This window comes from Scylla paramamosain, chromosome 39, assembly GCF_035594125.1.
Source record: "Scylla paramamosain isolate STU-SP2022 chromosome 39, ASM3559412v1, whole genome shotgun sequence".
NCBI classification, from domain to species: domain Eukaryota; kingdom Metazoa; phylum Arthropoda; class Malacostraca; order Decapoda; family Portunidae; genus Scylla; species Scylla paramamosain.
Genome location: NC_087189.1, coordinates 7,557,547 through 7,580,000, shown reverse-complemented (window position 1 = coordinate 7,580,000; position 22,454 = coordinate 7,557,547). Strand labels below are relative to the sequence as shown.

Sequence of the window (22,454 nt, the reverse complement as noted above, 5' to 3'; positions counted from 1 at the left end):
GTCGCGGGTCACGCTAGGAGAAGTGTTATGTCTCCTCCCTGCCGTCCACCACCGCACCACGCACCGCCTTCGCCTCCTTCATGAGGAAGAATTGCTCGGTTTTCACCGATGAGGTAGTCAACGCGATCAGACTCGTAGCGGCTCTCTATATGCCAGCTGACGTTGGTGGTCTGAAGCAAGAACCTGGTGCTGTTTTCACGGCGGAGGACGGGCGGGAGATGGAGGAGAAGGGGAAAGAGAAAGGAAAAAATGAAGAGGTAAGGAGAAGGGACTCATGCCTGGGACTTCTGCACAGACACCTTACTCACAAGCACCAAGATGCAGCGATCGCTTCCTCCATCATAAGGGAACTAAATTCCTGCCTGGAGGAAGTGCGCGACCTGGCCACCTGCCTCACCACGGCCACCAAAGACGAGCTCTTCGGCGCCGCCGGTGGGTCTTTGTGTGTCGAGTGCATAACAAAGGTGATAATGTCTGGCATGGAGGCGTACATTCCTCACTCTTTTTCTCGACCTAAACCTTCCAAACCTTGGTTTAACACAGTTTGTTCTCGTGCTATACATGATAGAGAGGTGGCCCACAAAAGGTACTTAAGATTTCCATCACCAGAATCTCATGCACTTTATATTTCTGCCCAGAACCATGCCAAATCTGTTCTCCAACTAGCCAAAAATTTCTTCATCAATAGAAAGCGTCAAAATCTTTAAAGATCTAAGTCCCCTCCTGACTTCTGGCATCTAGCCAAAAATATCTCCAATAACTTTGCTTCTTCTTCTTTCCCTCCTTTATTTCAACCAGATGGCACCACTGCTATCACATCTATCTCTAAAGCTGAACTCTTCGCTCAAACTTTTGCTAAAAACTCTGCCTTGGACGATTCAGGGCTTGTTCCTCCCTCTCCTCCACCTTCTGAGTACTTCATGCTACCTATTAAAATTCTTCGCAATGATGTATTCCATGCCCTCTCGGAATGCTTATGTACCTGATGGGGTCCGTCCTATTGTTCTCCGAAACTGTGCCTCCGTGCTTGCACCTTGCCTAGTCAAACTCTTTCAACTCTGTCAACTTCTACCTTTCCTTCTCGCTGGAAGTTTGCCTGCATTCAGCCTGTTCCTAAAAAGGGTGACCGTTCTAATCCCTCAAACTACCGTCCTATTGTTTTAATTTCCTGCCTGTCTAAAGTTTTTGAATCTATCCTCAACAGGAAGATTCTTAAACATCTATCACTTCACAACCTTCTCTCTGATCGCCAGTATGGGTTCTGTCAAGGCCGCTCTTCTGGTGATATCCTGGTCATCCTCTTTTAAAGATTTTGGTGAAACTTTTGTTGCTGCCTTGGATATATCAAAAGTTTTTGATAGAGTCTGGCACAATGCTTTGATTTCCAGATTACCCCTCTACGGCTTCTATCATTATCTCTGTAACTTCATCTCAAGTTTCCTTTCTGACTGTTCTATTGCTGCTGTGGTAGATGGTCACTGTTCTTCTCCTAAATCTATTAACAGTGGTGTTCCCCAGGGTTCTGTCCTGTCACCCACTCTCTTCTTATTATTCATCAATGACCTTCTAAATCAAACTTCTTGTCCTATCCACTTCTACGTTCATGATACCACCCTGCGCTTTTCCATGTCTTTTCTTAGACGTCCATCACTTCAGGAAGTAAACATTTCACGCAGTTAAGCCACAGAACGCCTGACTTCTGATCTTTCTAAAATTTTTGACTGGGGCAGAGCAAACTTGGTATTATTCAATGCCTGAAAAACTCAGTTCCTCCATATATCAACTCGACACAACCTTCCAGACAACTATCCCCTCTTCTTCAGTGACACCCAACTGTCCCCCTCTTCTACACTGAACATCCCCACTCTGTCCTTTACTTATAATATGAACTGGAAACTTCAAATCTCATCTCTAGGTAAAACAACTTATATGAAGTTAGGAGTTCTGAGACATCTCCGTCAGTTTTTCTCATCCTCTCAGCTGCTCTGTACCCGTCCATGTATAGAGTATGCTTCACATGTCAGGGGGATTCCACTCATACTGCTCTTCTAGACAGAGTGGAATCAAAAGCTTTTCGTCTCATCAACTCCTCTCCTCTAACTGACTGTCTTCAGCCTCTCTCTCATCGCCGCAATGTTGCATGTCTAGCTGTCTTCTACCGCTATTTTCATGCTAACTGCTCATTTGATCTTGCTAACTGCATGCCTCCTCTCCTCCTGCGGCCTCGCTGCACAAGTCTCTTCTTTCTCTCACCCATATTCTGTCCACCTCTCTAATGCAAGAGTTAACCAGTATTCTCAATCATTCATCCCTTTCTCTGGTAAACTCTGGAACTCCCTGCCAGCTTCTGTATTTCCACCTTCCTATAACTTGAATTCCTTCAAGAGGAAGGTTTCAAGACACTTATCCTTCAATTTTTTGACTACCGCTTTGGATCCTTTTTATGGGACTGGCATCTATCTCATTGGGCTTTTTTTTTTTTTATTGGATTTTTGTTGTTCTTGGCCAGTGTCCCTCCTACATAAAAAGAATAAAAAAGGCATTGGATTATAATATCCTGAAACACTTCTGCGATGCACCTCCACTACTTTTAAAAGGCTTTACCGAAAGTTACACGGGGTTTCGAGGATGATTTTTATGGTTCTAGTGACAGATTAGCAGGACTTCTACACTACTGATAGTGGAACAGTCTCGAGAACCTGGCAAATCATATCTATGGCCTTTGAAAATAGTCAAGGTGAGAGAGTAGTTTCAGAATACAGGACATTTGCACCACGTGGGATCATCACACAGAAGGCGTGTCCTGATCCTTGACTCACTCGTCCTCTCTCTCTCTAGACTCGACCATAGCCAAACCTGTTCTGTTGCACCATGTTGGCTTCTTCCTTACTATCATCATCATCACCATCAGCAGCATAGGCAGCATCAGCAGCAGCAGCAGTAGTAGCAGCAGCAGCAGGAACAGCAGCACAGGAAGCGATGAGCTGGCTGCTAAGGATTGAAACGGCCATGCTGACCTCTTGTCATCATCATTATCACTACATACTCGTACACAAAGACCAACACACACACACACACACACCAGTCAAGTATCGAATTTTAAATTTCAGAGAGAGAGAGAGAGAGAGAGAGAGAGAGAGAGAGAGAGAGAGAGAGAGAGAGAGAGAGAGAGAGAGAGAGAGAGAGAGAGAGAGAGAGAGAGAGAGAGAGAGAGAGCTGTGGATTGCAATGTAATTAAAGTTAATTAACTGCACGCACAGGACCGACCAGTGTTGGGTGGGTAACGAGAGTTGTCAGAATCAATGCGTCGACATTTCAGAGTTGGTCGCAGCTCTTGAAAGCGTGAGAGAAAAGTTTGAAAACGCAGACAATGTGGACGCTCTCAAAATAGCAGTTAAAACTGCAAGGAATAAGAAACACAAACATGCTAAACAAGGAGCTGGAGCTGGCAGCGAAAAAAATCGGTACCAGCCAACATCAATCGCAGGAAGAGGGCCAGAAAGACTAGAGGAGCAGATCCTCTTGGAGAATGCTGTCGACCCAACTGTATAATGACAGGCAAGTCTAAGCCGCCAAGAAAACTGCCTGTGAACATCGCTGCCAGCGTGGCCAATGCTTTGTCCATGGAAATGGCCACAGAAATAATGAATTAGTTTGCAATAACTGCATGCTTGATAAATATGACTTGCTTTTTCTCTTTTAAGAAAGTTATTCGTTGGTTACCATATATTTTGATCTGCTTGTCTGCAAAACGTTCATGTTACTAACTTAAACAATAGTGTATTGAAAGACTTTATATATATATATATATATATATATATATATATATATATATATATATATATATATATATATATATATATATATATATATATATATATATATATATATATATATATATATATATATATATATATATATATATTGTAGGCGCCATCACGACTGTAGGAATTCAGGATGACAAACAACCCAGTCGTTTACTCGCTTTAATATGATTAACCTGTAGTGATAATTAATTTGACATCAGCAAGAGGAATATTAAACTATAACAAACCATACACATGCAATCAATACAAAGGGCCATCACAAATACAACTTGATTCTGTAATAATGAAGGGAGAATATGACCACCTTAATCATAATAGTTTGAGCAAGCAATAATAGTATTAGAAATGCAAATACAATACATATACAACAATTCTCAGTGTACCTTTAATATTCGGTGGTTACTGAGACAGCTATTTTATCACGATATAACACTTACAACTATGAGGTCGGTGTATCAGGGTTTGAGTCGCAACACATCTCTAAGCCATAACACTGCACGTTAGTCGTAGCTAGTTACGAGGCGTGGAGTCGATCCTCCGGGAGGCACTGACGGAGATGCTGATGGGAGGGTTCCTGAGGGCGGAGTTCGCTGGGCACACAGCATCGGTGCTCTAGAGCTACCTTGTTTTTGCCCTGGTTTTGTCGCAGGATGTTGTAGCTCTCCGTGCCTGCACAAAAAGGTCTTTGTCCTAAGCACCAGGAGCGGTATGCAGAAAAGGTCATAAGTATGTTGTGAGCTAGATGCAGCTCATAAACCTACTAAGAGTAGCTCATAAACCGTATGAGTAATGCAGAAAAGTTCGCATCGGGTTATGATTATTCCTAGCGCGTCGATATGTTGAGTCGTGGGGAGGACTCTAAGTTTATGAGCTACTCACAAGTGATAATGGTAGAACAACAACTCGTGGTATCACAGCGCCAAATCATTTTGGTTAGATTTGGCTAGATTTTACTTGAAAACTTTAATTCTAACTTAAGTAAGAATTTAATAGCCCTTACAAGGGAGTCAAGGTGGTTCACTCGAATCGTACGTCTGGCACACTGTTCATGTATGTGTGGGTCCCCAAGTGCTGGGTAGTGATGGGCAGAAACTGATAACTCAAGTTCCGCTCGTCCAAAGTACCAGTTTCTTGGGCGAGCGGAACTGTCGGAACCTGTTCCAGAACCGGTTCCGCGGTGAATCGGTAGAGCGTGGCTGGTGAATACCCGAGTCTCGAAATCGCCAGCGCCCTCCTTGGCAGTTACCAGGGTGTAGCTGTTCTGGGACGCATCTAGAATAAGGGGGCGGCGGGGATGATTACCGAGTACCGACTCCCGCCGGTCCCGAGAGACCGAGACTGGGATGGATAGTGAATAGGTGCACCGTTTAGCTGATCTTTACTCTTACCTCACACAGGATTTGTTTAATAATATACATGCTTGGGTTTGTATCAATTTGCTTATTCAGTGGGATGTCTAGTGCGGAGATGTTTTAAGTTTGATGTAAGTCCATTGCATTTCAGCTTGTCTTTACAGACTTAAGCATACGATACATGATACAACTTCAGACAACGTGTGCTCTATAAAATTCCACACAGGAACTGATATAGTTCGCTTCGATGTCATTGTTTTGTTAAATCGATTAGGTTTAAATGTGATAAATGCTCCTCTAACACCATAAATTTAGATATAATCTCGATATGTCCACCTTTAACGCAATGCCCTTGAAAAATCCTTGGTATTTGAAAAGATGTTACGTTATATTTCGACACAGGAAGGATTACAGAACAATCAACATATAAGATATTTTACTTACGCAGATAAGGTTTTTATTTACTCCTCTTTGGCAGTCTTAACCCTTATGATGTGTCACTGGAAATAAATAAATAAATATATATATATATATATATATATATATATATATATATATATATATATATATATATATATATATATATATATATATATATATATATATATATATATATATATTACCACCGAGCGGGTGAAAGTTGTTGTGCAAGCGAGTTTGTTAATGAGAAAGGAAAGGACCTGGAGGTCAGGGGGGGGGGACCAAGACGAGGCCTTAATCAGCGAATTTCTTGTACGGTCGGTATTGAGGTAGTGTTCATGTAAGGAGATGAAGGATTCTTGTTATGATATGAGGCTAAGATGAGACCGACCTTATCACCGTCGCCAATGGATAATGATGGTAGGAACCCAGGCAGTAACTGAGGACGATAAGGACACTTTGCTGAGGACACTGGTGCAGGGAAGACGTGTGTTGCTGCAGAGACAGAAGATAGATCTACCTGGAACACCTGTCAGAAAGGGCGTGTGCGTTACTTAATGATCACCCCAAGACCTAAAACACGTAACAACTGTCTGTGCAAGAATACATTATCCTATAAGTAACGTGCAGAAGCATACCTGCATTACACAAATTATTCATATACAATATTGTCTATGATCTTTGATGTATATCTTCAGGTTTTTACCGGATTCAATAAACAATTCGTGTCATCGTGTGGGTCTGAATTAACCTTCGCCACCTTCCGGCGGTAATAGTCAAAACGTGATCAACACGCGCCCGAGGAAGACGTGTTGGGTGACCAGACAAGGGACCCTGGAACCAACATCAACGCTGGACGCACGAAGCGGACGTCGTCTCTGGCAGCAGACACAACAAGAAGAGACGGAAGGCGCCCAGCTAGAACTGAACATAAGAACATAAGAACATAAGAAATAAGGGAAGCTGCAAGAAGCCACCAGGCTTACACGTGGTAGTCCCTGTATGAAAATACTTACCTATTCTCCACCTATCATCCCCATCCATAAACCCGTCTAATCTTCTCTTAAAGCTCCCTAATGTCCTAGTACTAACAACATGATTACTGAGTCCGTTCCACTCATCTACCACTCTATTTGAGAACTAATTTCTTCCTATCTCTTTCCTAAACCTAAATTTTTCAAGCCTAAACCCGCTATTTCTTGTTCTACCCTGGTTGCTGATCCTAAGAATTTTACTTACATCCCCCTTGTTATAATCCTTATACAACTTGAAGACTTCTTTCTATCAGGTCCCCTCTTAACCCAAGTCTCTCTAAAGAATGTAAATTTAACAGCTTCAATCTCGCCTCGTAAGGAATACTCCTCATCCCTTATATCCTTTTAGTCATTCTCCTCTGTACTGATTCTAATAGACCTATATCTCTCCTGTAATGTGGGACCACAGAATAGCGCAGCGTAGTCTAGATGAGCTCTGACTGGGTAGTGTGTGTGTTCATTCGTGTGTTAGTGGTGACGCACAGAGCTGCGGGCGGCCAGCCTGCCCTTCTGAAGATTGGGTAGAGAGTGTGTGTTCGTTCGTGTGTTAGCGGTGACGCACGGAGCGACGGACGGCCACCCTGTTCCTCCGAGGACTGGGTAGGGAGTGTGTGTTCGTTCGTGTGTTACAGTGACGCACGGAACGGCGGGTGGCCAACCTGCTCCTCCGAGGACTGGATAGGGAGTTTGTGTTCGCTCGTGTGTTAGCGGTGGCTCACGGAGCGGTGGGAGGCAAGCCTGGCCCTCCGAGGTTTAGGTAAAGAGTGTGTTCGTTTGTGTATTGACTGTAGCTCAGGGTGACCCAAGGAGCCACTGACGGCCTTCTCGCTCCCGCTAATACCAAGGGAGAGAGGACCTGCTTTGAATCCAGACAAGGGGACAGGAGCGGATTGTTGCGTGAAGAGGACCTGCTTTGGACCCAGAATGAGGGAAGGAGCGGATTATTGCGTGAGGAGGACCTTCTATAGACCCAGACGGGGGACAGGAGCGGATTATTGCGTAAGAGGACCTGCTTTGGACCCAGATGGGGAGCAGGAGCGGATTATTGCGTGAAGAGAACCTGCTTTGGACCCAGACGGGATGCAAGAGCGAAGTATTGCGTAAAGAGGACCTGCTTTTGGACCCAGACGGGGGGGCAAGAGCGAAGTATTGCGTAAAGAGGACCTCCTATGAACCAGACGGGGGCAGGAGCGAATTATTGCTTGAACTAAACGAAATGAGTTCCGGGACTGGGTTTGTTTGCTTGCAGAGGCTATAACCAGAGACTAAGTTTGTATGCTTGCTGAGGCTACCACCAGGGACTGTGTTTGCTTGCAGAGGCAACCACCAGGGACTGTGTTTGCTTGCTGAAGCTACCACCAGGGATTGAGGTTGTTTACTTGTTGAGGCTATCACCAGGGATTGAGTTTGTATGCTTGCAGAAGCTTCTACCAGAGAACGAGTTTGTATGCTTGCATGCTTGCAGAGGCCACTCTCATGGGTTGAGTTCGTATGCACTGAGTTTGTATGCTTGCCGAGGCCACTACCATGGACTGAGTTTGTATGCTTGCAGAGGTTACTACCAGAGAACAAGCTTGTGTACTTACTTGCAGAGACCAGACACCATCAGGAAGTGAGTTCGTGTGCTTGCAGGGATCAGACACTGTCAGGGAGTGAGCTTGTGTGCTTGCAGAAACCAAACACCATCAGGAAGTGGGCTCGAGTGCTTGCAGGGATCAGACATCATTAGGGACTGAGCTTGTGTGCTGGTAGACACCAGACACCATCAGGAAGTGAGTTTGTGTACTTGCAGGGATCGGACACTATCAAGGAGTAAGCTGGTGTGCTCCCAGAGACCAGACACCATCAGGAAATGAGCGTGTGTGCTTGCAGGGATCAGACACCCTCAGGGAGTGAGCTTGCGTGCTTGCAAGGAGCAGACACAATCAGGAAGTGAGCTTGTGTGCTTGCAGGGATCAGACACCATCAGGGAGCGAGCTTCTGTGCGTGCTTGCAGGGATCATACACCGTCAGGGAGTGAAATTGTGAGCTTGCAGAGACCAGACTTCATCAAGAAGTGAGCTTGTGTGCTTGCAGGGATCAAGACACCACCAAGGGTGGTTAAACGCCACCAGAGGGTGAGCTTGTGTGCTTGCAGAGGCTAGACACAGCCAGAGAGTGATTTGTGTGCTTATGGTTGTGTACTTACAGAGGCGAGACGCTAACATTGGTTGTCTGCAACGAAGCTCAAGCGAGGGGAGCGAGTGTTCTGGACTCAGATAACTCACATTAACACGAGAGGAAGCAAGGTCACTCCAGATGGACTCAACTCTTGAACCCGAACCGGACATAGTAGACCAGAGGGAGGACAAGGATTCTTCAATGCTTGCACGTGACCACCGAGTCACGGGAGCCTCACCAGGAGGAGCACATCGTAAGGAGAAAGACCACTAGGGATCCTGGCATCTTTGAACGCGAACCTTTTGAAACTCTGTGCTCACAGTTATGACGCTATACACATTGGCCTGAGGACTGACATGGTGGTAATGAACAGAGAACCTCGATGAACTGAGAACTGGTGTGATGCTGAGAGTATGAAACTTGTTCTTGACCAGAGATGAAACCCGTCGTAAAGGAAACATATTGGCGGAGCTGGAAACATGTCCAAGCTTTACTAATCGATTCCCAGTGACCCCCGTGTGGTTGCAGATATCGCCATTGGTTCTGCACATAATGGTGCATTAGTAGTGGTGTTAGTGACTACATTATGGAGTTTTCCCCACAGTTTGCACCATAATGTAAATGTCGGGATTTTTTACAATCATTAACGTAATTGCTCTCCCACCACATGCCGTTGTCTAGTTCAGATATTGATCACATTGAATTGTCAGTCAGCCGATCAGGTGAAGAGACTTATCTGCTATCTGCTATGGAGAAAGGTCGTGTACACAACTCTAACCCCTTCACTGCTGAGAAAGGGGCCACATGTTATGAACTCTCTTCGATGGCGCTGGGACTACGTGAGTTTATGTAATATGTGAATTTCGGGCGAGGCACAACAATGGGAGTGTTACCGCCGAGCGGGTGAAAGAAGTTGTTGTGCGAGCAAGTTTGTTAATGAAAAAGGAAAGGACCTGGAGGTCAGGGCGAGGACCAAGACGAGGCCTAAGTCAGCGAATTTCTTGTACGGTTGGTGTTGAGGTAGTGTTGATGTAAGGAGATGAAGGATTCTTGTTATGACATGAGGCTAAGATGAGGCCGACCCCATCGCCGTCGCTAATGGACAATGATGGACAGGGTAGGAACTCAGGCAGTAACTGATATAGGGACTGATGACTGATGACGATAGGGACACTTTACTGAGGGCACTCATGCAGGGAGGACGTGTGTTGGTGCAGAGACAGAAGTTGATAGACCTACCTAGAGCACATGTCAGAAAGGACGTGTGCGTGACTTAACGTATCACCCCAAGACCCAAAACATGTAAGTTTAACAATTGTCTGTGTAAGAATACAAGTCATTATCCTATAAGTAACGTGCAGAATCATACCTGTATTACACAAATTATTCATATAGAATATTGTCTATGATCATGAATGTATGTCTTCAGGTTTTGACCGGATTCAATAAACGATTCGTGTCATCGTGTGGGTCTGACATAACTTTCGCCGCCTTCCGGTGGTAATAATAATAATAATAATAATAATAATGATAATAATAATAATAATAATAATAATAATAATAATAATAATAATAATAATAATAATAATATTAATAATAAATAAATAAATAAATAAATAAATAAATAAATAAATATATATATATATATATATATATATATATATATATATATATATATATATATATATATATATATATATATATATATATATATATATATATATATATATATATATATATATATAAGTAGTTGGGAAATTGCCATGGGGGTCGCCCCCCTAAAAAGGCTTGCCACTGAGGTCCCCATTGCATGGGGACCTCAGTGGCAAGCCTTTTTAGGGGGGCTCGACCCCCATGGCAATTACCCGGAGTGGCAATCCATTTCAGGATGGAGACCCTGACTGTAAATAGAGTGTTGGGGGATGGGAGAGGGAGGGAGGGGGGGGAGGGGGGGATGGGGATCCCACCCCCACCCCAGGAGCGACTCTGATGGCATGCCATATTGTGAGTGTGGGGCTGATCAAGTTGCAATGGGGAAACCTGACAGCAATTTTCCGTAGACTTCAGTGGCAGTCCATGTCAGGATGGAGACCCAGGCTTGGGAAAGGGAGGATGGCGATTCACGACGGCAACACCAAGGGGTGGGGGGGGGGAGGGAGGGGGGAGGGACGGTGATGGCGACACTGACGGAGAGGTGGGGGGCGTGCGTCCTTATCCTTCGGCGACGATGGAATGACTAAATGAATCAATGATGGTGGGTGGAAAATAATTGAGTGAAAGGGGGGGGGGGGGGGTGTGGACTGGCGGCCAGACGTGGAAGTCGCCACACACACGCGTGGCTAGGGGACTGTGACGGCAATGCCGTGTAGGTCGCCCTTTCACGTCCCCCCCACCCCCAACCCACCCACCCAGGGGCGACTCTGACGGCAAGCCATATTGCGATGGTGATCCTGATAGCAATTTTCCATAGACCCATGCTTGGGAAGGGGGGGGTGATTCACGACGGCAAACACCAAGGGGGGGGGAGGGAGGGGGGAGGGACGGTGACGGCGACACTGACGGAGAGGTGAGGGGGCGTGCGTCCTTATGCTTCGGCGACGATGGAATGACTAATGAATCAATGATGGTGGGCGGAAAATAATTGAGTGAAAAGGGGGTGGAGGGGGGGAGGAGAGGTGATGGGGGGGGGGGACTGGCGGCCAGACGTGGCAGCCGCCCGCCACACACGCGTGATTAGGGGGACTCTGACGGCGCTTGCCATAGAAGTCGCCCTTTCCCTTTCATTCACGGAATCCTGGAGGGTGGGATGACCGAGTGTTGCCATCACGCGTTCCCTCCGACATCTCAATACATCCCCTATGGTCAAGGTCGTCGCGACTGCCGCACGAGATCCCGTTACCTGTCCATCCTTTTTACCTGGAGAAAGCGTCTGTGACGGCCAGGGCGGAGCGGCGGCCTCTTCCACTTTCACCGACCACCAGCGGCATGGCTGACGTAATACTTATGTCGGATGGCGGTCTTATTACTATCATTATTATTATTATTATTATTATTATTATTATTATTATTATTATTATTACTATTATTATTATTATTATAGCCGACACGTGCTCCCTCCGATATCTCAGTACATTCCCCTATGGTCAAGGTCGTCGCGACTATCCACGCCGTACCGCCATAATCTCCAGTCTGCCGACGTATATATGTCATGAAAAGGTAAAGTTTAAAGTCAGTCTGTTAGTTGACAGGGTTTAAAAAACATGTCATTGAGAGATAGTGACGATATATACATATACATATAATATATATATATATATATATATATATATATATATATATATATATATATATATATATATATATATATATATATATATATATATATATATATATATATATATATATATATATATATATATATATATATATATATATATATACTCGTATATATATATATACACACACACCCCATGTTATGACGTCGTAGGGTATCTACCAATCAAAGTACAATTAAAGATTATGCTTATGGTAACGCTATATAGGTGCTTCCTATTGGCTAACATGAACGAAATATTTTCAAACTAGTCACGCAATTTCTTTGAATACCAGACACGGACATTTGTTCATATTTGATTATATTACACTACTTTGCTCATTGGTAGATACTATTTGCAAGACTTCCTAAATTATGTCAGTGATTACATACATATTTTAAACACTACATAAATGTAACTCATGCGTATCTGCCACCAGCACTCATTTGGAACCGTTAAGGCGGAACTAGCTCCAAGACTCGGAAACAGTTCCTATCAGCTCCTGTCGGAGTTATACCAAATTTCTCACGGATCCAAATTTCTCCCGAGTGACGCCACTGGCATTCGCACCATATCGTGGTGACAGCATTAAAATATTATCCAGGTATTTTATATATTTTTAATTATTATCAACTACTTTTTGAGGTTTTATTGACACATCACTGTTGCTTCATTGTATATAGATATGTAAGGATAATATAAGGTTGAAAAGCTTCCTTCAGAGTTGATTGACGTTTATTGCCGCGAGAAGGCTATATAGTAACATATGATCATAAACAAGAAAATATGAACATTGGTATACAAATACATAACGGTCTCAAGCCCAACTTTTCCTTTTCTTTATTAGAAATATTGTAAAAGGTGTTTCCTAGAAAATATGATATTAAACATAGATGATTGTTTACCATTTATCATATAAACAGTAAATTATAGAAAATTTATACATTTGTTTTTCTTAGTCACCCCTCGCGTCGCCTCAGTTTCTTTCTGCGGCGTGGCGCTAGGGCCTAAGGGTGACTAAAACAATGTTACAATACTCCCCCGTGAGAGAGTCCCTGGAAGGCTAAAGGTTGAGCCTGTGTGGCTGGCGAATGGTCTGTCCGGTTCGAGAGGAGGCGAGACGAGGGCCATCCTCACGAGTTGAAGTGGAGGCAGGTCCGTTCTTATGGGGTGGAGTGTGAGGCGGGCCCCCCGCACGGGCTGAGCTGGACGGCGGGTCCTCTTCATATACATAGGCAGGCTTCAGGCGGTCGATGGACACCCAGTCGCTGCGTCCGGCTATGCTGAGGCGGTAAGCCTTAGGATTGCGCTCCAGGACAGCATATGGACCACGATAAGGGCGGGTGAAGGGTGATCTGTGGGCGTCGTTCCTTACAAAGACATACTTGCACGTGTGGAGTAACTCTGGAAGGTGTCGTGGAGGCAACTTCTTATATGTCTGGATACATGGCCGGTACTTCCCCACGGTTTGACGTAGTGTAGCGAGGTGGTTGTTGTCTGCAGGACTGTGGCCTGTGGGAAAAATTCGCCTGGTACCGCAAGAGCCTCCCCGAACACCATTTCGGCGGGGGAAACGCCTAGTACCTCTTTGGGTGACGTACGCATACCCAGGAGGACCCAGAGGAGTTGAGCCTTCCAGTCTGGTCTGTTACAGCGTGCCATCAGTGCAGCCTTCAGGGTACGGTGGGTTCACTCGACCATACCATTGGCTGCTGGGTTATATGCAGTGGTGTGATGGATATTTGTTCCCATTAGATCTCCCAGAGACTTCCATAGTTGGGATGTGAAGGCAGGCCTTCGGTCAGAGGTGATGTTATCTAGGACGCCAAAACGGCTGATCCACCCATGCAGGAGAGCTTCTGCGCAGTCTTGGGAGGTGGCATGCTTCATGGGGATAGCTTCAGGCCAGCGTGTGGAGCGCTCTGTAGCGGTGAAGAGGTACTGAGCGCCATCTGATGGTGGTAGGGGTCCCACAGCGTCGACGTGGAGGTGCCCGAAGCGACGCTTCGGCTGGGGAAACTCTCCTGTCTCTGATTCAGTGTGGCGGCTTGTCTTGCTGGTCTGGCAGACAATACAGCACCGTGCCTATCGCCTGACATCCTTGTTCATGCCGTGCCAGATGAATCTATGTTTCATCAAACTGGCAGTTGACCGTCCAGAAGGGTGTGACAAACCGTGAATGATGTCGAAGATTGTACGGCGGAATGGCTCTGGGATGAGGGGGCGTGGGCGACCGGTGCTGACGTCACAGAGGATGGTACGGTCACCGTCCCCGAGAGGAACGTCCTCCCATTGCACACTGGTTATGGCGGTGTGATAGGCCGCCGTCTCGGGATCTTCCTCTTGGGCCATGGCTATCTCGTTGTAGTTGATCCCGAGGTGGACAGCGTTAACCTCTACTCTTGAGAGAGCGTCGGCTACCGGATTCATTTTTCCTGGTGTATACTCAATGGTGCACCCGAACTCGGCGATGCTGGAGAGTTGCCGCTGTTGTCTGTCAGACCATGCGTCGCCTGGTTTGGAGAAGGCGTGCACCAGTGGCCGATGATCCGTGCGGATGGTAAATGGAATGCCTTCATGAAGATATTTGAAGTGGCGCACTGCAAGATAGACAGCAAGCAGTTCACGGTCGAAGGTGCTGTATCTTGCTTCTGCTGGCCGGAGTTTTCTGCTGAAGAATGCCAGTGGTCGGGTCGTCCCCATGGTGGTTTGTTCGATGACTGCCCCGACAGCGACGGAGCTTGCGTCTGTGGTGAGCGTGAGAGGAACGCCGGAGCACGGAAAGGAGAGAGTTGTGGCTGATGCGAGAGCGGTCTTCGTATCCTCAAAAGCCTTTTGTTGCTTCGAATCCCATTCCAGCTTCTTCGGTTTGCCGGCAAGAGAACTGTACAGTGGTTCCATGGTGTGAGCAATCTTCAGGAGGAAGCGGTGGTAGTAGTTTACCATGCCGACGAATTCTTGGAGTCCCTTGATGGTGGTAGGACGAGGGAATTTTGAAATGGCGTCTACCTTGCTTGGAAGGGGGGCAACACCAGCCAGTGATATCTTGTGCCCAAGGAACTCCACAGATGTAACACCAAAGAGACACTTGTCCTGGCGCGCTACAAGGCCATTATCCCGGAGTCGCTGCAACACGACCCGGAGATGCTGAAGGTGTTCTTCGGAGTTCTTGGAGAAAATTAGGATGTCGTCCACGTAGCAGGTGCAGAAGGGAAGGTCTCCGAGGATGCCATCCATCAGCCGTTGAAAGGTAGCTCCTGAATTCCGGAGGCCAAAAGTGGAGTAATTGAAAGTGTAGGTCCCGAAGGGTGTAATGATTGCTGTCTTGGGTACATCTTCGGGGTGTACTGGAACTTGAAAGTAGCCTTTCAGGAGGTCAAGCTTAGAAAAAATCTTGGCCCCATGCAGGTTGGAAATAAGGTCTGCCATGTTAGGAAGGGGGTAGTGGTCTGGTTCAGTGACGAGATTGAGACGCCTGTAATCGCCACAGGGCCGCCAGGTTCCATCGGCTATTTTGACAAGGTGAAGAAGGGATGCCCATGGACTTGATGCTTTTTGACAAACACCCATCCATTCCATGTCAGCATAAGCTTGCTTTGCTGCCTGAAGTTTTTCTGGGGACAGACGTCTAAACCTGGAGTGTACCGGAGGGCCTGTTGTCTTGATGTAGTGGAAGATACCATGTTTTGCTGGCTGACCGGGCTGCTGGCATAGCTCTGGTCGGAAGACTCCGGGGAAATCCTGGTAGAGGGTGTCGTAGGGGGTGTCTGTTCTCACGGAGCAGATTTGTGTGCAGCGGCGATGGGAGCCGAGAGGTGTTGAGTGGAAGGTAGCTACGTCCAACAGTCTGCGGTTGGCGACGTCGACGAGTAATCCGTGGTGGCTCAGGAAATCTGCTCCCAGGAGAGGCGTTTTGACGTCGGCGATGATGAACTCCCAGGAGAAGCTGCGTTCGGCTGCTTGAATAGGGATGGTTCGGGTGCCGTAGATTGGAATGTTGCTTCCGTTGGCAGCAATGAGCTTGATGTTTGGTGGTTTCTTCAAGGGAAGCTTCCTATCCTCTGTTGTGGCTGGGAATAGGGAACGGAAAGCGCCGGTATCCACTAGAAACTTCCGGCCAGATAAGACGTTGGTGATGAAGAATCCCGCGCCTGGTGGTCCCAGTGCATGGATGTTCGGGTCTTGAGAGGCCACTGTCGAGGGAAACGGTGGCCTTGTTACACGTTTTTTGGCCACTGGCAACCAGGGGTGCACTTTCGAGCCCCTGCTCCAAACTTGTAGTGGTAGTGGCACATTCCATGGGGCGGTAGTTGATCATGGGCTCCTAGTTTGCGGTCACGTATCTGGTTGTTGAGTGGCCGCCTGTGGGGAGCGAACTTGGCAGCGTTGGTGTTGGGGAGGTTCTCGGCGGGGGAAGAGCAGATGGCGTCAGGGCTGCGGGAGGCCCTGGCAGCATTGATGAGATTATCAGCCTTCCTTATTAGGTCTTCCATGGGGCAGTCGTCCGCTTCGTGTAGGGCCGCTCTTACAGAGGAGGGAAGGCGCTGCAGCCACAGCTCGCAAAGCAGGTCTATATGGCGTGGTTTGTTGGTTTTGGGGTCGAGGTCATGCAGTGTAGCAAGAGCTTGCATCTCATTCCAGGCTGTGTGCGCTGTGGTGTCTCCCAGGGGTGTTTGCGGCATACTTAAGAGACGCTGGGCACGGGCGCTGAAACTGAGTGTGAATTCCTGAAGGAGGTAACTCTTGAGGTCTTCATATTCTACGTCCTTGACCTGGTTCTCCAGCCACGCAGCTATACGGGGGAAAAGTTCCTTAGGAACGGCTTCCAACACGTAGTCTGCCTTGGTGCGGGGGTCTGTAATTTTTCGTAGGCGGAACTGGACCTCTGCCCGTCGGAACCACGAGACCGCCTCCTTGGAGCAGAACGGCGACAGCTTCACTACTACGGCGTGGACTGGAATCGTGTTGTCGTTGGGGTTCATTGTTGAGCGCGGGTCCGTGTCACTCCTCGGTTACCAGTTGTAAGGTTAAGAAGCTTCCTTCAGAGTTGGTTGACATTTAATGACGCGAGAAGGCTATATAGTAACATATGATCATAAACAAGAAAATATGAGCATTGGTATACAAATACATAACGGTCTCAAGCCCAACTTTTCCTTTTCTTTATTAGAAATATTGTAAAAGGTGTTTCCTAGAAAATATGATATTAAACATAGATGATTTTTTACCATTTATCATATAAACAGTAAATTATAGAAAATTTGTACATTTGTTCTTCTTAGTCACCCCTCGCGTCGCCTCAGTTTCTTTCTGCGGCGTGGCGCTAGGGCCTAAGGGTGACTAAAACAATGTTACAATAGGATTGGAGCAAGTAAACAAGAACAGTGAGTGATAACAAAGCACCGAAATTTTCTCCCTGTGCAAGTATCAAGTCCTACCATCACGTTATGTATTTTACGCATTCTCAACATCGTTATGGAGTTTTATTGACAAATTACTAATGCTTCATTGCCTGTGGAATATTTTAAGATAGGAATGTGCAGCAAGTAAACAAGAGTAGTGAATGATAGCAGAGCACCGAAATCTTCTCCCTTTGCATATGTCAAGTCCTACCACCATGTTTAATATTTGAAATATTCCACTGATAATGGAGCATTAGTAATTTGTCAATAAAATTCCATACCAGTGTTGACAATACATAAAATACATAAATATAAAACATAGCACCGTATCGAGGTAACAGCATCAAAACATCACCCAGATATTTAATATATTTTTACGTATTATCAGCTACTTTTTTGAGGTTTTATTGGCAAATTACTATTGCTTTATTGTATGTGGATATGTTAGGATAGGAATGGGGCAATTAAACAAGAGTAGTGAGTGATAACAGAGCACCAAAATCTTCTCCCGTTGCATATATCAAGTCCTACCACAATGTTTCATATTTGTTATTATCACCATCGGTATGGAATTTTATTGACAAATTACTAATGGTTTATTATCTGTGGAATATTTTAAACATAAAACATGGTGATAGGACTTGATATATGCAAAAGGAGAAGATTTTGGTACTTGGTTATCGCTCACTACTCTTGTTAACTTGATGCATTCTTATCTTAAGATATTCCACAGGCAATGAAGCATTAGTGATTTGTCTATAAAACTCCATAACGATATTGATAATGCATAAAATATATAACATGGTGGTAGGACTTGCCACTTGTACAGGGAGAAGATTTTAGTGCTCTGTTATCACTCCCTGGTCTTGTTTACTTGCTCCATTCCTACGCTAACATATCCACATACAATGGAGGAATAGTGATTTGCCAATAAAACCTCAAAAAGTAGTTGATAATACATAAAAATATATGTTTTGATGCTGTCGCCTCGTTATGGTGCACATGAACAGTGGTGTCACCCAGGAGAAATTTGGACTCGGGAGAGATTTGGCACGACACCGGATTCTCAATTGAGACTAGCTTCATCAACAGAATCAGTTCTCTTTCCCTGCATCTTGTCCATGACTATACATGAACCAGCAAAACCTCGTATATCAGGAAATAACTTAAGCTGCACAGTGACACACCTCTGACCATTTTGAATTGAATGTTTAGGCGTTGCCCTTTCTGGAAATTCCTTGGCCTGTGGCACTACCACATTTATACCAAGACACACCATGTCAAGTACTTCCTACCTCAAAATTAAATGGTGTTGTAGTATATATACACTGTGATGCTCTAAAAAAAAAAAAAAAAAAAAAAAAAAAAAAAAAAAAAAAAAAAAAAAAGCAAGTTAGTGTAATATAATTATGAGTATTTTTTTTTAAATGATACTTGCATTTTTTTTTGCAAACACTGCAATTCTTGGCAACATTTCCTCCAGGCATTGTCACGTCTCCATGGGTGACTAAGTGAGGTCACACGGTCAGAATGATCATGTGACCATGGTCACTTCCTCTTGCGTCGCCAGCCAGGATGGAAGCTACCTCTCCCGCTCACTCTCGTTATCTCCACAGCCAAGAAAAAGAGCTTATTTACTCAGTAAATAAATATATTTGGAAGAAAAGGTTAATAGGAGGAGATTACTTGATCCCTTAAGAGCTGTTGCCCGAACAGCAAAAGCCACTAACGCTAAACTAAAGAATAAAAATATAACATCTTAGTATAAATTAAATATATCTAAAAGGAAACCTATCACATTTAAACGAAATTCACAATGAAGAGAGAGAGAGAGAGAGAGAGAGAGAGAGAGAGAGAGAGAGAGAGAGAGATTTAATGCTTTTATTCACAAAAAAATATAATTTGTGAAAAAAGACTGTTGATCCCTGATGGACAGTCTTATCAGGATGATGTTTGAATACATAAATAAATTAAATGTAAAATCACAGCATTTGTAGGCACTAGTTTTATTTGAGGCACCATTCGTTACTGCACTATCACAAACGTGCTAGTCTCATTTGATTGCACAAAATTTTGGGTATTCCCTTAATGTTTGTGGCAGAATCGCAATAAAGTGTTTTGCCAGTTAAGGTAGTGTAGGTGAAGGTGTGGGGCACTGTTTTCTGAGGTATGAGGGACGAGCACAGTCCCTCAGGTAGTGTTCAAGACTGTGTCCCTCCGGCGCAAAGCACAGTCGGCATCGTGTCTCCTCCTCCGATGTCGCGAAGCCGAGTTGCCACGGGTAACGGTACCCAAGAGGTATCCTGCATGTCACCACCTCACACAGGCGGCTAGGGAAGTGTCGGGCTGGGAGCGGGCAGCCTGCGGCAACCTGGCGGAACAATCTGACGCTCTCGCTTCCCTGATCATGTTGTTCCTGCTGTCGCTGCCTCTCTGCGTGGGCTTTCATTGCTCCTCTCAGCTGATTCAACGTCCTGGGGATGACTGTGGCCACCGTTGCGTCACTGGCTGCCCGTTTGGCGAGGGCGTCCGCTTCTTCATTTCCTGAGATTCCCACGTGGGATGGTATCCACGTAAGAGTGACACTTCTGCCCGCATTGTGGATGGCTCTTGCTGTTTTCCAGATGGCTTGGGTTTGAGTGATGTTTTCTCCATCCTGCTTGTTGATCGCTGCAATGGCAGTCATGGAGTCAGTGGCAATAAGTACATTCCGGCAGTGGTAGGTGTAGGCGTGTTCAAGTGCCATTACTATCGCAGCTAATTCAGTTTGTGTGGAGGAGGAGAAGTCAGTTGTTCGAGCAGAGGCGGTGGTGTGATGGCGGAGACTGCCGCGCGCCCATTGTCGGTCTTGCATACATACGCCGCCCCAGACCGCCCTGTCACCGGATCAGTGGATCCGTCGGTGAAATATGTGGCAATGTGTGCCCCTTGGGCGGCGCTTATGTTATGGAGCCCTTCTTGCCGTAGTTCTGCCATTGCACACAGGATTTTCTTTTTCCGTGGTGGGTTGATGATGGTGGTGATGCATGTCGTTTCCCACGGGGGCTCAGTTTGAGCCTCGGTAGGGGTGGCAGTGGTGATTAATGTCCCCCAGGTGATCCCAGAGCTGTCGAGGGATTCCACCGCTCGTTTAAACCACCTGCCTTGGTTCCCCTGCTCACGGTGGTTGTGGAGAAGTGTGTGTAGGTGATCTGGGTGGCCCCTGATGGCAGTCTTGATAAGGAGGTTGGCGATCACAGTGTTTATTCTTTGTGTAAGCGGAGGTACCTGTGCCTCACTCCTTAAATTGTCCACCTTCGTCCACTTCGGGGCTCCCAGGGCTATTCTTAACGCCTCATTTTGGATGGTTTCAAGGCCCTTAGCGTCATTGCTTGTCATGTTGAGTAAAGCAGGGCTGGCATAGTCTATGAGTGACCGCACGAGAGACTTGTAGGCACTCATTATAACTCTGCCCGATGCTTCCATTCCACGCCATGACAGTGCCTTCAAAACCTTGTTTCTGGCCCGGTACTTGCCCTTCAAATGCTGAATCTCAGCTTTGCAGGTGTTATTACGGGTGACCGTGACGCCAAGATATCGATGGGTGGCCACCTAATCTAAATCCTGGCCCTGCAGTCTCAGCTTGGTAGGTGGAGTGGATCGTGTGTGAGACATCGCCTTCGTCTTGGTGTGGGAGATGGTGAAGCCGAGTTCTTCACACTTGGCAGCCAGAAGGTTGAGAGAGTCCTGCATTGTGGTGACAGAGTCTCTGCCTGTCGTTTGCAGCACAATGTCATCAGCATACCCTATGTGTTGCATCCCTCGTGGATAGGGAAGTCTGGCAAGGGCGCCCATGAGAATATTAAATAACGTTGGGCTAAGGACTCCTCCCTGTGGTGTTCCATTTTCCAGGGGCATGTAGTCAGATGCCTCTCCTTGGAACACAAGGAGCCTTCCTGTTGGTTAATTAGTGCTGCACCCATGATAGTAGTCTACCTTTCACCCCGAGCTTGGTGAGCTCATGGAGGATGGTCAGGGGCTGAGCTCTGTCAAATGCCTTTTCAATGTCGAGGAACACTGCTGTCTTGGCTTGATGATAAGAGAAGTAGTTGGAGAGGCAGTTGGCAGTACTTCTGACAACCGTTCACACTAAAATGCAGGCGCCCCGTTTTGTAGGTAAGGCGAGTCAGCAGTATTCTTTCCATCATTTTGCATATCGTTAAGGTAAGGCTGACCGGGCGGTACTTGTTTCCCTCACCTGGTTTTGGTATGGGGACAATGTTTGCTGTCTTCCGTGCTTCAGGGAGTGTTTCTTGTGATAGGGACATGTTGTACAGGTGTAAGAGTGAGTCCCCCGTAACATTACACACTGCATTCAGCATGGAATACGTTATGCCATCCACCCCGGGTGCTGTGTCCCGGCTTGTCTTCCTCGCTCCCAGCAGCTCCTCCCTCGTTAGGGGCGCGTCGTGTCGTCTGCTAGGCGCACGGCCGCAGCGACACCAGCCTCCCTGGCCGGGTCTAGGTTATTTTTAACCTCCTTGACGTTTTCAGGCAGATTGTCACTTGCCGCTCGCTCCCGATACTCCCTCATTAATTCAGATGCCTTCTCCGCTGGATCAGGGTGGCGGGGAGGCTTTGTGTGTTTGCCTCTGATGCGGTTCACATGTATCCACACCTGCGTCATGCTGGCATCATGGTTCAACTTGCTCATGTTTTCAAGCCACTTCTCTTCACGAATGGTCTTTATCTGTTCCCTGGCATAGGAAGCCCATTGTATCATGTCACGTTTATCCTTGGTGGCTCTCGTGCGCTTGTATGTAGTAGTGAGTTGCCGTGACACTTGATGCAGGAACTTTATCCTGCTGTCATAGTACCAGAGGTATTTCTTATGAGGATTAAACTTGTTACCCCCTTTGCAAGGCATGGAGGCATCAGCTGCAGCGTGGATAGCTTTCGTCAGGTC

General features: G+C 46.2%; 3 protein-coding genes across 3 annotated transcripts; all 3 read right to left on the bottom strand.

Annotated features, from left to right (window-relative positions):
- Window positions 1-13,170: 13,170 nt before the first annotated feature.
- Window positions 13,171-13,997, bottom strand: LOC135092005 (uncharacterized). The gene is made up of 2 exons (XM_063990116.1): window positions 13,811-13,997; window positions 13,171-13,619 (listed from the first exon to the last, which is right to left on the bottom strand). Exons 1-2 carry the CDS (start codon window positions 13,995-13,997, stop codon window positions 13,171-13,173), a joined length of 636 nt encoding a protein of 211 aa, XP_063846186.1.
- A 2,327-nt stretch (window positions 13,998-16,324) lies between these two features.
- LOC135092353 (uncharacterized) lies at window positions 16,325-17,089 on the bottom strand. Its single transcript, XM_063990816.1, has one exon. The coding sequence runs from the start codon at window positions 17,087-17,089 to the stop codon at window positions 16,325-16,327; it is 765 nt and encodes a 254-aa protein (XP_063846886.1).
- A 2,545-nt stretch (window positions 17,090-19,634) lies between these two features.
- LOC135092004 (uncharacterized) lies at window positions 19,635-20,255 on the bottom strand. Its single transcript, XM_063990115.1, has one exon. It carries the CDS (start codon window positions 20,253-20,255, stop codon window positions 19,635-19,637), a length of 621 nt encoding a protein of 206 aa, XP_063846185.1.
- Between the last annotated feature and the right edge of the window lie 2,199 nt (window positions 20,256-22,454).

Bases quoted from the DNA above. Each gene is read 5' to 3' on its own strand.
- LOC135092005 (XM_063990116.1), bottom strand. From the start codon at position 13,997: ATGAAGCATGCCACCTCCCAAGACTGCGCAGAAGCTCTCCTGCATGGG. The intron at 13,620-13,810 runs GTATGGTCGAGT...TTTTTCCCACAG, and splicing joins ATATAACCCAGCAGCCAATG to GCCACAGTCCTGCAGACAAC.
- LOC135092353 (XM_063990816.1), bottom strand. From the start codon at position 17,089: ATGAACCCCAACGACAACACGATTCCAGTCCACGCCGTAGTAGTGAAG.
- LOC135092004 (XM_063990115.1), bottom strand. From the start codon at position 20,255: ATGGCACTTGAACACGCCTACACCTACCACTGCCGGAATGTACTTATT.